The sequence below is a fragment of the Pseudophryne corroboree genome, chromosome 4 (genome assembly GCF_028390025.1).
Source record: "Pseudophryne corroboree isolate aPseCor3 chromosome 4, aPseCor3.hap2, whole genome shotgun sequence".
Lineage (NCBI taxonomy): Eukaryota > Metazoa > Chordata > Amphibia > Anura > Myobatrachidae > Pseudophryne > Pseudophryne corroboree.
Genome location: NC_086447.1, coordinates 792707217 through 792723068, shown reverse-complemented (window position 1 = coordinate 792723068; position 15852 = coordinate 792707217). Strand labels below are relative to the sequence as shown.

The following is a 15852-nucleotide window of genomic DNA, read 5'->3' as shown; positions in this document are numbered from 1 at the left end:
TTCAGAAAGACTACCACCCTTGGCCCAAAAGCCGATAGTCATCTCTTTTTGCAACTCGGATAAATCGCCCCTTTTACCCATGACAGCAACGAGTGATATGTATGCAGACGGCCGCCGCCTATTGCACATAAGTTACTGCTGATGTTAAATGTGGGCTGTAGTCATAATAATGTGACCTGTATATTAATGTAATAGTACATATTTTCCTCACAGAAGAATACCATTCTTTGAGAAATCTGCTCTAAGGTAATTGCTGTTAGTCACATTATTTTAAATCAGAATAGGAATGAATCACCTAACCTGCATGTATCTGCCACAGCGGGCTAAGCCCCTGACGTCACAGCAGGTCCCTTAACCCACTAGGATTTAGCATCTACCATAAGTATAATAAGTATAATGAGGTAGTTATACATTTAGAAATGTAACTATAACCCCTCGTTCCGTTTCTGTCTGCAATATAGGAACCATTTTAGTGGAGCCAAGACCAATGCATTTAATAGGATTGATCTTCTAGAAAATGGCCGCCACAATTACACTGAAGACACTTTTTATTAATATAGATTGTCGATAGAGGCAGGAGTAGCTACCCTGATACTGTAGCTCGTCTGCTCACTTCCTGCACATGGCAAGCTGCTGCTGCATTAAGGGAAGTGGAAATCAATAGCCTACTGAGGTAAACACAATGTAGTGCACTTATTACATAGGGATGTAGCCTGTTCTGCGTTATGGAGGTAGTGTTATGCATGCAACTCATAAGTGTATGTTTTGGTGATTTCATGGGGTGTTGTTTCAATAGATGAGGGTGTGATACAGTTATGTCCATATAACTTAATATGTGAATAGGTAGCAGGTGTGGTTCTCCAGCGATTATGAAGCAATGTTTCTTAGGCATACCCTACTAACATAGTGTGGCATTAGAGTGCACAATATGCCCTGGCAGTCTGCTGTGACATTACAAGGTGCAGCATTCCTTGGCAGTCTGCTGTGGTGCTGCAAGACACAGCACACATTAACTATGCTGCAGCACTACAAGTCACAGTATGCCCTGAAATCTGCTTTGGCACAACAAGGTGCAGCATTCCTTGGCAGTCTGCTGTGGCACTACAAGTCACACGACACATTGACAGTGTGCTGTAGCAGCAGCACTACAAGTCGCAGAACGCCCTGGTAGTCTGCTGTAGCACTATAGGGTGCAGCATTCCTTGGTAGTTTGCTCTGGCACTGCAAGTTACAACACATCACAGCAGTCTGCTATAAGTAGGGACTACTTTACACTGTAATGTAACAATATACACAGCTTTGGAGGATTATCATTAGTATACAGAGTTTACTCTGCTATGGTCCAGATATTTATTTGTGCTTGTCTCAAATGCAAAAGTATAGCAAGTAACATTCTGAATAGTGCATACTGAAAGAGAACGCCATTAAGTTTGCTTACTCTAGAAACGGTGACTTCTACTATCAGACCCCTTTACGTTGCATTTTACATAAACACCAGTGATTATCCACTTTTAAACTGGGTGCTATTTGTCATCTAGCTATTATGTGCTATCTGCAAAATACAGAATCTCAGAGGCTTTGGGTTAGGGAATGGAGGCATTCCAAAGAGCTTTAAGATTTGCACTAATAATCTTATTTTCTGAAATTATTGTTTCTTTATTAAAGGACAAGTTAAACTTGGAAATGGTTTTGAAAAAGAAAAAAGAGATCAAAGTTGATGTCTTGACACTTGATGGGCCCAGTCTTGAGAAGCTTAGAGGTAAGTATGAGCACTGTGTGATACATTTATAAATACAGTATATGAATGAATAATTTTTTTTTAGAAAAATAAGTATTTCCAATTTTTTGTATAGCACTTTCCTCTGCATCTAGACGGTATCCGTTTGGATGGTCGACCATGTTATGGTGGACAGTCATTAGGTCGACCACTATTGGTCAACATTGACATGGGCACATGGTCGACACATGAAAATGGCTGACACATGAAAGGTCGACACATGAAAAGGTTGACATGAGTTTTTAAAACTTTTTTTTCTTTTGTGGAACTTTCCCATACTTTATGATCCACGTGGACTACGATTGGGAACGGTAATCTGCGCGAGGCACCTTGCTCGAAGCATGGCGAGCGAAGCGGTGAACTAATTGGGGTTCCCCGTCACTTTACGCAAAAAAACGACATAAAAAAGTAAAAAACCTCATGTCGACCATTTTCATGTGTCGACCCTTTGTCCATGTCGACCATGCCAATGTCGACCAATAGTGGTCAACCTAATGACTGTCGACCATAAAATGGCCGACCATTCATACCGGAACCTAGACGGTATCCGTTTGGATGGTCGACCATTTTCATGTGTCGACCTTTTATCCATTTTGACAATGCCAATGTCGACCTAATGACTGTCAACCATAACATGGTCGACCTTTCATACCGGAACCCATCTAGACTGGGAGACACTGCAATAATTTACTGTGGGGTAAAGGGCCAGCTAGGAGTATAGGCTACGGATGGATTCCTAATCATTAATGGTTTATTGCCAATGTTGAATGCTTTTGCCATCGATGTGAGAGACCATGGGGTATATGCAATTGCGGTCGAATTGCCGCAAATGTCGAAAAACGGGGCATTTTCGACACAAAAAAAATATTCGACAATGCAATACAGTACTTTTCGACAAAAAACAGGACTTTTCAGATTCGACTTTTTAAAATGCGGCTTTTTGACAAAAGTATATTCAATTGAAGAATGTCGATTCGACAACAGTGCTTTTCGACAGTAATTTCGTCAATTTCATTCCGCCTCACTTTGCTGGCGGAATCTAATAAAATTTTTTAAAAACATGTTTTTTTTGTGTTTTTTTTTTATTGCTAATAGCATATCTATTTATATTAGAAGGGATTAGGTACTTGGTTTGTCTATTAGGAGACACAACTATTATTTATATATTTTTTAAAATAATATTATTTTTTTAAACTGACTAAAATAGAGAGAGCATGGTTTTCAGTGGGAATGGGTTAAAATCCTGAGAAAAAAATGCGTGGGGTCCCCCCTCCCAAGCATAACCAGCCTCGGGCTCTTTGAGTCGGTCCTGGTTGTAAAAATACGGGGAAAAAATTGACTGGGGATCCCCCGTATTTTTAGAACCAGCACCGGGCTCTGCGTCCGGTCCTGGAGCAAAAAATACGGGGGACAAAAAGCGTAGGGGTCCCCCGTATTTTTAACACCTGCATCGGGCTCCACTAGTCAGAGAGATAATGCCACAGCCGGGGGACACTTTTATATCGGTCCCTGCGGCCCTGGCATTAAATCACTAACTAGTCACCCCTGGCCGGGGTACCCTGGAGGAGTGGGGACGTCTTAAATTAGGGGTGGGCAACATGCGGCCCGCGGGCCGATCCTGCCTGGCCCGCTGTCCCCCACCAGTGTGCAATGACAAGCGGCCCGACTGGCTGAGCCGCATGTCATTGCGCTATAGCAGCTCTGGGAGACGCGGCGCCGCTGAGGAAATCCCGGTCACGTCACAGGGGCTGCTGACCGGGATTTCCTTTCCGACGTCTTAGGTGCTGGGCAGCGCAGGTGGCGTAGCCATCTCAAGAAGAGTGTGCCTGTGCAGCAACAGCGGATCTCTCCAGCAGGCAGCAGGAGCTGAGCTCTGATGAAGTCACCGTCACTCTCTCTGCCGCCCGCGTCTTGCCGCTCACCTCTCACCCCCTGCCACTCACCATTTGCCGGTCGCTGCTCACCACTCACTACTCGCCACCCGCCGCTCACCTCCCACCGCCTGCTGCCCGCCGCTCACCGCTCACCACCCTCCACACGCCAGCCATCATGCAGAACAGAGAGATTTGGTACAGTTGCCAATCCTGAGATACCAACTACAGTACCTGGACCCACTCAGTGGAAAGGGATCTGGAGAACAAACAGTCAACTGTGATCGGTTCAAGGCTGCTTATTTGTTGAAAAGGGAACATACGTACATATTAATATGACTGCCGACACCTTGCTGGTGTTTTCCCAGCTTTTTTTTTTTCATCATATAATTTTTTATTTTATGTTAGAAACATATACATCAACTGTAAGTATATAAACAATGAACAGGGTATTTGTATAAACAATATGGTCGTTACAGAGAGAAGAGAGAGAAAAAAATAAAAAAAATTGACAGATAAGCTTACTTGAGAGGGATGGTGGGCGAGTGTGGTGCGGTTGGTAGAGAGGTCATGTGGGAGACGAAGGAGCAGAAATTGAGGGGTCCAAAACTATGTGGAGAGGGCGAGGGAGTAGAGCGGTGTCTTTAAATGGACGTGTGTCCAGGGAATCAGTGGGGAGAAAAAACAGAGAGGAGGGGGAAGAGAAGGGGAAGAAAAAAAAAAAAAAAAAAAAAAAGGGGGGGGGGGGGGGGGAGGGGAATATGGGAGGAGTGATTGTGGGTGCAGGGCGGAGTCCTTGTTTAACCCAGTCCTGGGAGGGGGCGGTCGTGGAGTCTGTACCATGGGAGCCAGGTGGAGTGAAACTTTTTAATTGTGTTATGGCGAAGGCTAGTAATGTATTCCATGTTCGCAACAAACCAGATTCTATTTGTGAGAGCCTGGCTGCTGGGGGCTTCGGGGTCCTTCCATTTACTTGCTATTTGATATTTTGCTGCGCAGGATATGAAGAGAACCAGGTTTTTAGAGTCTTTAGGGATGTGGTCGGGTGGAGAGCAGAGGAGTAGGTTCGCGGGTGATAGGGGTATTGGTAAGTCGATTAATCGTGATATAAGTTTACGGACCTTTGCCCAGTATCGAACAATCACAGGGCAGGTCCACCAAATATGTTAGAATGTACCTACGTGGCCGCAGTTTCTCCAGCAAAGGTTGGAGGTGTCGGGGTAGATTCTATGCAGTCGGTCCGGTACTAGGTACCATCTTGTGTATATTTTATATGAGTTTTCTCGTATGGCCACGCTAATGGAGCAATGTGAGATTGCGGTGCGGATTGTGTCCCAGTCGTCGTCCTCAAACTGGCACCCCATGTCTGTCTCCCATGCAATCTCATGTGGTTCAAGAGGTGGGGGTGTTGGACTAAGGACAGTTTTGTAGAGGAGGGAGATGGTGCCTCTATTGGTGGGATTGTAGATACATAGTCTTTCTAGAGGTGTGGGGGCCGGTAGAGGAAACTTTAGTTGTAGAGAGGATAGGAAGTGGCGAATTTGTAGGTACTGATAGAATAGGGAGTTAGGTAGGTTGTGCGCAGATTGTAGATCCGAAAATGATTTGATGGAGTGGGTCCCCGTGAAGTGGTGTATTCTGGTGGCTCCTGTCGAGATCCAAGGGCGGGCCATTTCTCGAGAGAGTCCCGGGGTAAATGCCGGGTTGTTCCATATGGGAGTCAGGGGGGAGGGGTGGCTTGATAGTTTTAGTTTCTCTAACGTCCTAAGTGGATGCTGGGGACTCCGTAAGGACCATGGGGAATAGCGGCTCCGCAGGAGACTTGGCACATCTAAAGAAAGCTTTAGGATTATCTGGTGTGCACTGGCTCCTCCCCCTATGACCCTCCTCCAAGCCTCAGTTAGATCTTTGTGCCCGAACGAAAAGGGTGCACACTAGGGGCTCTCCTGAGCTTCTTAGTGAAAGTTTTAGTTTAGGTTTTTTATTTTCAGTGAGACCTGCTGGCAACAGGCTCACTGCATCGAATGACTAAGGGGAGAAGAAGCGAACTCACCTGCGTGCAGAGTGGATTGGGCTTCTTAGGCTACTGGACATTAGCTCCAGAGGGACGATCACAGGCCCAGCCTGGATGGGTCCCAGAGCCGCGCCGCCGTCCCCCTTACAGAGCCAGAAGGCAGAAGAGGTCCGGAAAATCGGCGGCAGAAGACGTCCTGTCTTCAACAAGGTAGCGCACAGCACTGCAGCTGTGCGCCATTGCTCTCAGCACACTTCACACTCCGGTCACTGAGGGTGCAGGGCGCTGGGGGGGGGGCGCCCTGAGACGCAATAAAAAACACCTTGGATGGCAAAAAATGCATCACATATAGCTCCTGGGCTATATGGATGCATTTAACCCCTGCCAAAATACATAAAAAACCGGGAGATAGGCTCCGCCCCCTTATCGGCGGCCTTATCTCCTCAGCACACTGGCGCCATTTTCCCTCACAGCTCCGTTGGAGGGAAGCTCCCTGTCTCTCCCCTGCAGTCACTACACTACAGAAAGGGTTAAAAAAGAGAGGGGGGGCACTAATTACGCGCAGTATAAAAGATACAGCAGCTATAAGGGGAAAAACACTTATATAAGTTTATCCCTGTATATATATATAGCACTCTGGTGTGTGCTGGCAAACTCTCCCTCTGTCTCCCCAAAGGGCTAGTGGGGTCCTGTCCTCTATCAGAGCATTCCCTGTGTGTGTGCTGTATGTCGGTACGTTTGTGTCGACATGTATGAGGAGAAAAATGATGTGGAGACGGAGCAGATTGCCTGTAATAGTGATGTCACCCTCTAGGGGGTCGACACCTGAGTGGATGAACTGTTGGAAGGAATTACGTGACAGTGTCAGCTCTGTATAAAAGACAGTGGTTGACATGAGACAGCCGGCTACTCAGCTTGTGCCTGTCCAGACGTCTCATAGGCCGTCAGGGGCTCTAAAGCGCCCGTTACCTCAGATGGCAGATATAGACGCCGACACGGATACTGACTCCAGTGTCGACGGTGAAGAGACAAATGTGACTTCCAGTAGGGCCACACGTTACATGATTGAGGCAATGAAAAATGTTTTACACATTTCTGATAATACGAGTACCACCAAAAAGGGGTATTATGTTCGGTGAGGAAAAACTACCTGTAGTTTCTCTAACGTCCTAAGTGGATGCTGGGGACTCCGTCAGGACCATGGGGAATAGCGGCTCCGCAGGAGACAGGGCACAAAAATAAAGCTTTAGGATTAGGTGGTGTGTACTGGCTCCTCCCCCTATGACCCTCCTCCAAGCCTCAGTTAGGTTTTTGTGCCCGTCCGAGCAGGGTGCAATCTAGGTGGCTCTCTTAAAGAGCTGCTTAGAAAAAGTTTTTTTAGGTTTTTTATTTTCAGTGAGTCCTGCTGGCAACAGGCTCACTGCATCGAGGGACTTAGGGGAGAGAATTTCAACTCACCTGCGTGCAGGATGGATTGGATTCTTAGGCTACTGGACACCATTAGCTCCAGAGGGAGTCGGAACACAGGTCTCACCCTGGGGTTCGTCCCGGAGCCGCGCCGCCGACCCCCCTTACAGATGCTGAAGATTGAAGGTCCGGAAACAGGCGGCAGAAGGCTCTTCAGTCTTCATGAAGGTAGCGCACAGCACTGCAGCTGTGCGCCATTGTTGTCACACACTTCACACCAAGCGGTCACGGAGGGTGCAGGGCGCTGCTGGGGGTGCCCTGGGCAGCAATATTTTAATACCTTAAGGCAAAAGAATACATCACATATAGCCATTAAGGCTATATGTATGTATTTAACCCATGCCAGTTATCTAAATCTACGGGAGGAAAGCCCGCCGAAATAGGGGGCGGGGCTTATTCTCCTCAGCACACAGCGCCATTTTCCTGCTCAGCTCCGCTGTGAGGAAGGCTCCCAGGACTCTCCCCTGCACTGCACTACAGAAACAGGGTAAAACAGAGAGGGGGGGCATTTTTTGGCGATATATTGGATATATTTAAGCTGCTATAAGGAACAACACTTATATAAGGTTGTTCCCATATATATTATAGCGCTTGGGTGTGTGCTGGCAAACTCTCCCTCTGTCTCCCCAAAGGGCTAGTGGGGTCCTGTCTTCGATAAGAGCATTCCCTGTGTGTCTGCTGTGTGTCGGTACGTGTGTGTCGACATGTATGAGGACGATGTTGGCGTGGAGGCAGAGCAATTGCCGATAATGGTGATGTCACCCCCCAGGGAGTCGACACCGGAATGGATGGCTTTGTTTATGGAATTACGTGATAATGTCAGCACATTACAGAAATCAGTTGACGACATGAGACGGCCGGCAAACCAGTTAGTACCTGCCCAGGCGTCTCAGACACCGTCAGGGGCTGTAAAGCGCCCTTTACCTCAGTCGGTCGACACAGACCCAGACACAGACACTGAATCTAGTGTCGACGGTGATGAAACAAACGTATTTTCAAGTAGGGCCACACGTTATATGATCACGGCAATGAAGGAGGCTTTGCATATCTCTGATGCTGCAAGTACCACAAAAAGGGGTATTATGTGGGGGGTGAAAAAACTACCTGTAGTTTTTCCTGAATCAGAGGAATTAAATGATGTATGTGATGAAGCGTGGGTTAACCCAGATAGAAAAATGCTAATTTCAAAAAAGTTATTAGCATTATACCCTTTCCCGCCAGAGGTTAGGGCGCGCTGGGAAACACCCCCTAGGGTGGATAAGGCGCTCACACGCTTATCAAAACAAGTGGCGTTACCGTCTCCTGATACGGCCGCCCTCAAGGATCCAGCGGATAGGAGACTGGAAACTACCCTAAAAAGTATATACACACATACTGGTGTTATACTGCGACCGGCCATCGCCTCAGCCTGGATGTGCAGTGCTGGGGTCGTCTGGTTGGATTCCCTGACTGAAAATATTGATACCCTGGATAGGGACAGTATTTTATTGACTATAGAGCAATTAAAGGATGCTTTCCTTTATATGCGAGATGCGCAGAGAGATATTTGCACTCTGGCATCGAGAGTAAATGCGATGTCCATATCTGCCAGAAGGAGTTTATGGACGCGACAGTGGTCAGGTGATGCGGATTCCAAACGACATATGGAAGTATTGCCGTATAAAGGGGAGTAATTATTTGGCGTCGGTCTATCGGATCTGGTGGCCACGGCAACTGCCGGAAAATCCACTTTTTTACCTCAGACCCCCTCCCAACAGAAAAAGACACCGTCTTTTCAGCCGCAGTCCTTTCGTTCCTATAAGAACAAGCGGACAAAAGGACAGTCATATCTGCCTCGGGGCAGAGGAAGGGGTAAGAGAGGGCAGCAAGCAGCCCCTGCCCAGGAACAGAAGCCCTCCCAGGGTTCTGCAAAGCCCTCAGCATGACGCTGGGGCCTTACAAGCGGACTCAGGAACGGTGGGGGGTCGACTCAAGAATTTCAGCGCACAGTGGGCTTGCTCACAGGTGGACCCCTGGATTCTGCAGGTAGTATCTCAGGGTTACAGGTTGGAATTCGAGAAGTCTCCCCCTCGCCGGTTCCTAAAGTCTGCTTTGCCAACGTCTCCCTCAGACAGGGCGACGGTATTGGAAGCCATTCACAAGCTGTTTGCTCAGCAGGTGATAGTCAAGGTACCCCTCCTACAACAGGGAAAGGGGTATTACTCCACGCTATTTGTGGTACCGAAGCCGGACGGCTCGGTAAGACCTATTCTAAATCTGAAATCTTTGAACCTGTACATACAAAAATTCAAGTTCAAGATGGAGTCACTCAGAGCAGTGATAGCGAATCTGGAAGAAGGGGACTTTATGGTGTCCCTGGACATAAAGGATGCTTACCTGCATGTCCCAATTTGCCCTTCACATCAAGGGTACCTCAGGTTCGTGGTGCAAAACTGTCATTATCAGTTTCAGACGCTGCCGTTTGGATTGTCCACGGCACCTCGGGTCTTTACCAAGGTAATGGCCGAAATGATGATTCTTCTGCGAAGAAGAGGCGTATTAATTATCCCTTACTTGGACGATCTCCTGATAAGGGCAAGGTCCAGAGAACAGCTGGAGGACGGAGTAGCACTAACCCAAGTAGTGCTGCAACAACACGGGTGGATTCTGAATTTTCCAAAATCTCAGTTGACCCCGACAACACGTCTGCTGTTCCTGGGAATGATTCTGGACACGGTTCAGAAAAAGGTGTTTCTTCCGGAGGAGAAAGCCAGGGAGTTATCCGAACTTGTCAGGAACCTCCTAAAACCAGGGACAGTGTCTGTGCATCAATGCACAAGAGTCCTGGGAAAGATGGTGGCTTCTTACGAAGCGATTCCATTCGGCAGATTCCACGCAAAAAACTTTTCAGTGGGATCTGCTGGACAAATGGTCCGGATCGTATCTGCAGATGCATCAGCGGATAACCTTATCGCCACGGACAAGGGTGTCTCTTCTGTGGTGGTTGCAGAGTGCTCATCTGTTAGAGGGCCGCAGATTCGGCATACAGGACTGGGTCCTGGTGACCACGGATGCCAGTCTAAGAGGCTGGGGAGCGGTCACACAAGGAAGAAACTTCCAGGGAGTATGGTCAAGCCTGGAGATGTCTCTTCACATAAATATACTGGAGCTAAGAGCGATTTACAATGCTCTAAGTCTGGCAAAACCCCTGCTTCAGGGTCAGCCGGTGTTGATCCAGTCGGACAACATCACAGCAGTCGCCCACGTAAACAGACAGGGCGGCACAAGAAGCAGGACAGCAATGGCAGAAGCTGCAAGGATTCTTCGCTGGGCGGAAGATCATGTGATAGCACTGTCAGCAGTATTCATTCCGGGAGTGGACAACTGGGAAGCAGACTTCCTCAGCAGACACGATCTACACCCGGGAGAGTGGGGACTTCATCCAGAAGTCTTCCACATGATTGTGAACCGTTGGGAAAAACCAATGGTGGATATGATGGCGTCCCGCCTCAACAAAAAACTGGACAGGTATTGCGCCAGGTCAAGAGACCCTCAGGCAATAGCTGTGGACGCTCTGGTAACACCGTGGGTGTTCCAGTCAGTGTATGTGTTCCCTCCTCTGCCTCTCATACCAAAAGTACTGAGAATTATACGGCAAAAGGGAGTAAGAACGATACTAGTGGCTCCGGATTGGCCAAGAAGAACTTGGTACCCGGAACTTCAAGAGATGCTCACGGAGGATCCGTGGCCTCTACCTCTAAGACGGGACCTGCTTCAGCAGGGACCGTGTCTATTCCAAGACTTATCGCGGCTGAGTTTGACGGCATGGCGGTTGAACGCCGAATTCTAAAGGAAAAAGGCATTCCGGAAGAGGTCATTCCTACACTGGTAAAAGCCAGGAAGGAGGTGACTGCACAACATTATCACCGCATTTGGAGAAAATATGTTGCGTGGTGTGAGGCCAGAAAGGCCCCCACGGAGGAATTTCAACTGGGTCGATTCCTACATTTCCTGCAAACAGGATTGTCTATGGGCCTCAAATTGGGGTCCATTAAGGTTCAAATTTCGGCCCTGTCGATTTTCTTCCAGAAAGAATTGGCTTCAGTTCCTGAAGTCCAGACTTTTGTAAAAGGAGTACTACATATACAGCCCCCGGTTGTGCCCCCAGTGGCACCGTGGGATCTTAATGTAGTCTTGGATTTTCTCAAAATGGTTTGAGCCGCTCAAATCGGTGGAGCTGAAGTATCTTACATGGAAAGTAACCATGCTACTGGCCCTGGCTTCAGCCAGGAGAGTATCAGAATTGGCGGCTTTATCATATAAGAGCCCATATCTGATTTTCCATACGGACAGGGCAGAACTGCGGACGCGTCCTCATTTTCTGCCTAAGGTGGTGTCAGCGTTTCACCTGAACCAGCCTATTGTGGTGCCTGCGGCTACTAACGAGTTGGAGGATTCCAAGTTGTTGGACGTGGTCCGGGCATTGAAAATATTTATTTCAAGAACGGCAGGAGTCAGAAAGTCTGACTCACTGCTTATATTGTATGCACCCAACAAGATGGGTGCTCCTGCTTCTAAGCAGACGATTGCTCGTTGGATTTGTAGCACAATTCAACTTGCACATTCTGTGGCAGGCTTGCCACAACCTAAATCTGTCAAGGCCCATTCCACAAGGAAAGTGGGCTCATCCTGGGCGGCTGCCCGGGGAGTCTCGGCATTACAACTCTGCCGAGCTGCCACTTGGTCAGGGGCAAACACGTTTGCAAAATTCTACAAATTTGATACCCTGGCTGAGGAGGACCTTGAGTTCTCTCATTCGGTGCTGCAGAGTCATCCGCACTCTCCCGCCCGTTTGGGAGCTTTGGTATAATCCCCATGGTCCTGACGGAGTCCCCAGCATCCACTTAGGACGTTAGAGAAAATAAGAATTTACTTACCGATAATTCTATTTCTCGTAGTCCGTAGTGGATGCTGGGCGCCCATCCCAAGTGCGGATTGTCTGCAATACTTGTACATAGTTATTGTTACAAAAAAATCGGGTTGTTATATTGTTGTGAGCCGTCTGTTCAGAGGCTCCTACGTTTGTCATACTGTTAACTGGGTTCAGATCACAAGTTATACGGTGTGATTGGTGTGGCTGGTATGAGTCTTACCCGGGGTTCAATATCCTTCCTTATTGTGTACGCTCGTCCGGGCACAGTATCCTAACTGAGGCTTGGAGGAGGGTCATAGGGGGAGGAGCCAGTACACACCACCTAATCCTAAAGCTTTATTTTTGTGCCCTGTCTCCTGCGGAGCCGCTATTCCCCATGGTCCTGACGGAGTCCCCAGCATCCACTACGGACTACGATAAATAGAATTATCGGTAAGTAAATTCTTTTTTTTCCTGAATCTGAGAAATTAAATGAGGTGTGTGATGATGCGTGGTTTTCCCCCGATAACAACTGATAATTTCTAAAATGTTATTGGCATTGTATCCTTTCCCGCCAGAGGTTAGGGTGCGTTGGAAAACACCCCCTAGGGTGGATAAAGCGCTCACACGCTTGTAAGGGGTCTACCCTCTCCTGAGATGGCCGCCCTTAAGGATCCTGCTGATAGAAAGCAGGAGGGTATCCTAAAATGTATTTACACACATACTGGTGTTATACTGCGACCAGCAATCGCCTCAGCCTGGATGTGCAGTGCTGGGTTGGCGTGGTCTGATTCCCTGACTGAAAATATTGATACCCTAGATAGGGACAGTATATTTTTGCCTATAGAGCATTTAAAAGATGCATTTCTATATATGCGTGATGCACAGCGGAATATTTGCCGACTGGCATCAAGTCTAAGTGCGTTGTCCATTTCTGCCAGTAGAGGGTTATGGACACGTCAGTGGTCAGGTGAGGCGTATTCCAAACGGCATTTGGAAGTATTGCCTTATTAAAGGGAGGAGTTATTTGGGGTCGGTCTTTCAGACCTGGTGGCCACGGCAACAGCTGGGAAATCCACGTTTGTACCCCAGGTCGCCTCTCAACATGAGAAGACGCCGTATTATCAGGCGCAGTCTTTTCGTGGAGAAGCGGGCAAAAGGTTCCTCATTTCTGCCCCGTGACAGAGGGAGAGGAAAAAGGCTGCAGAAATCAGCCAGTTCCCAGGAACAGAAACCCTCTCCCGCCTCTGCCAAGCCCTCAGTATGACGCTGGGGCTTTACAAGCAGAATCGGGCACGGTGGGGGCCCGTCTCAATGAATTTCAGCGCGCAGTGGGCTCACTCGCAAGTAGACCCCTGGATCCTTCAGGTGATATCTCAGGGGTACAAATTAGAATTCGAGATGTCTCCCCCTCGCCGTTTCCTAAAGTCGGCTTTACCGATGTCTCCTTCTGACAGGGAGACAGTTTTGGAAGCCATTCACAAGCTGTATTCCCAGCAGGTGATAATCAAGGTACCCCTCCTGCAACAGGGAACGGGGTATTATTCCACACTGTTGTGGTACCGAAGCCGGACGGCTCGGTGAGACCGATTCTAAATCTAAAATCTTTGAACACTTACATACAGAGGTTCAAATTCAAGATTGAGTCACTCAGAGCAGTGATTGCGAACCTGGAAGAAGGGGACTACATGATGTCTCGGGACATCAAGGATGCTTACCTTCATGTCAAAATTTACCCTTCTCATCAAGGGTACCTCAGGTTTATGGTACAGAACTGTCACTATCAGTTCAGACGCTGCCGTATGGATGGTCCACGGCACCCCGGGTCTTTACCAAGGTAATGGCCGAAATGATGATATTCCTTCGAAGGAAGGGAATTTTAGTTATCCTTTACTTGGACGATTCCCTGATAAGGGTAAGATCCAGGGAACAGTTGGAGGTCGGTGTAGCACTATCTCAGGTAGTGTTGCGGCAGCACGATTGGATTCTCAATATTCCAAAATCGCAGCTGGTTCCGACGACTTGTCTTCTGTTCCTAGGGATGATCCTGGACACAGTCCAGAAAAATGTGTTTCTCCCGGAGGAGAAAGCCAGGGAGTTATCCGAGCTAGTCAGGAACCTCCTAAAACCGAGCCAAGTCTCAGTGCATCAATGCACAAGGGTTCTGGGTAAAATGGTGGCTTCCTACGAAGCAATCCCATTCGGCAGATTCCACGCAAGAACTTTCCAGTGGGACCTGCTGGACAATTGGTCCGGGTCGCATCTTCAGATGCATCAGCGGATAACCCTGTCACCAAGGACAAGGGTGTCCCTCCTGTGGTGGTTGCAGAGTGCTCATCTTCTAGAGGGCCGCAGATTCGGCATTCAGGACTGGGTCCTGGTGACCACGGATGCCAGCCTGCGAGGCTGGGGAGCAGTCACACAGGGAAGGAATATCCAGGGCTTATGGTCAAGCCTGGAGACATCACTTCACATAAATATCCTGAAGCTAAGGGCCATTTACAATGCTCTAAGCTTAGCAAGACCTCTGCTTCAAGGTCAGCCGGTGTTGATCCAGTCGGACAACATCACGGCAGTCACCCACGTAAACAGACAGGGTGGCACAAGAAGCAGGAGGGCAATGGCAGAAGCTGCAAGGATTCTTCGCTGGTCGGAAAATCATGTGATAGCACTTTCAGCAGTATTCATTCCGGGAGTGGACAACTGGGAAGCAGACTTCCTCAGCACGACCTCCACCCGGGAGAGTGGGGACTTCACCCAGAAGTCTTCCACATGATTATAAACCGTTGGGAAAAACTCGACAGGTATTGCGCCAGGTCAAGGGACCTTCAGGCAATATCTGTAGACGCTCTGGTAACACCGTGGGTGTACCAGTCAGTGTATGTGTTCCCTCCTCTGCCTCTCATACCCAAGGTACTGAGATTGATAAGATGGAGAGGAGTAAGCACTATATTCGTGGCTCCGGATTGGCCAAGAAGGACTTGGTAACCGGAACTTCAAGAGATGCTCACGGAGGATCCGTGGCCTCTACCTCTAAGAAGGGACCTGCTCCAGCAAGGACCCTGTCTGTTCCAAGACTTACCGCTGCTGCGTTTGACGGCATGGCGGTTGAACGCCGGATCCTGAAGGAAAAAAGGCATTCCGGATGAAGTCATCCCTATCCTGATCAAAGCCAGGAAGGATGTAACCGCAAAACATTATCACCGCATTTGGTGAAAATATGTTGCGTGGTGCGAGGCCAGTAAGGCCCGACGGAGGAAATTCAACTGGGTCGATTCCTACATTTCCTGCAAACAGGAGTGTCTATGGGCCTGAAATTGGGGTCCATTAAGGTTCAAATTTCGGCCCTGTCAATTTTCTTCCAAAAAGAACTAGCTTCAGTCCCTGAAGTTCAGACGTTTGTAAAAGGGGTACTGCATATACAGCCTCCTTTTGTGCCTCCAGTGGCACTTTGGGATCTCAATGTAGTTTTTGGGTTCCAAAAGTCACATTGGTTTGAACCACTTAAATCTGTGGAGTTAAAGTATCTCACAGGGAAAGTGGTCATGCTGTTGGCCCTGGCCTGGGCCAGGCGCGTGTCAGAATTGGCGGCTTTATCCTGTAAAAGCCCTTATCTGATTTTCCAATCGGACAGGGCGGAATTGAGGACTCGTCAGGAGTCAGGAAAACTGACTCGCTGTTTATCCTGTATGCACCCAACAAGCTGGGTGCTCCTGCTTCTAAGCAGACTATTGCTCGTTGGATTTGTAGTACAATTCAGCTTGCACATTCGGTGGCAGGCCTGCCACAGCCAAAAATCTGTAAATGCCCACTCCACAAGGAAGGTGGGCTC

At 48.3% G+C, this 15852-nt stretch overlaps 1 protein-coding gene across 5 annotated transcripts in view; it reads left to right on the top strand.

Annotated features, from left to right (window-relative positions):
* Positions 1 to 534: 534 nt before the first annotated feature.
* THADA (THADA armadillo repeat containing) overlaps positions 535 to 15852 on the top strand; it is a 1252206-nt gene continuing 1236888 nt past the window's right edge. For 4 of the 5 annotated variants that reach the window (XM_063918332.1, XM_063918334.1, XM_063918330.1 and 1 more), the window contains exons 1-2: positions 673 to 731; positions 1666 to 1759. In XM_063918332.1, coding sequence (XP_063774402.1) covers positions 726 to 731; positions 1666 to 1759 — 100 coding nt within the window. In that variant the 5' untranslated portion in view covers positions 673 to 725. Of the gene's footprint in view, positions 732 to 1665; positions 1760 to 15852 lie in introns of all 5 variants that reach the window. The other variant, XM_063918333.1, reaches the window with a different exon arrangement.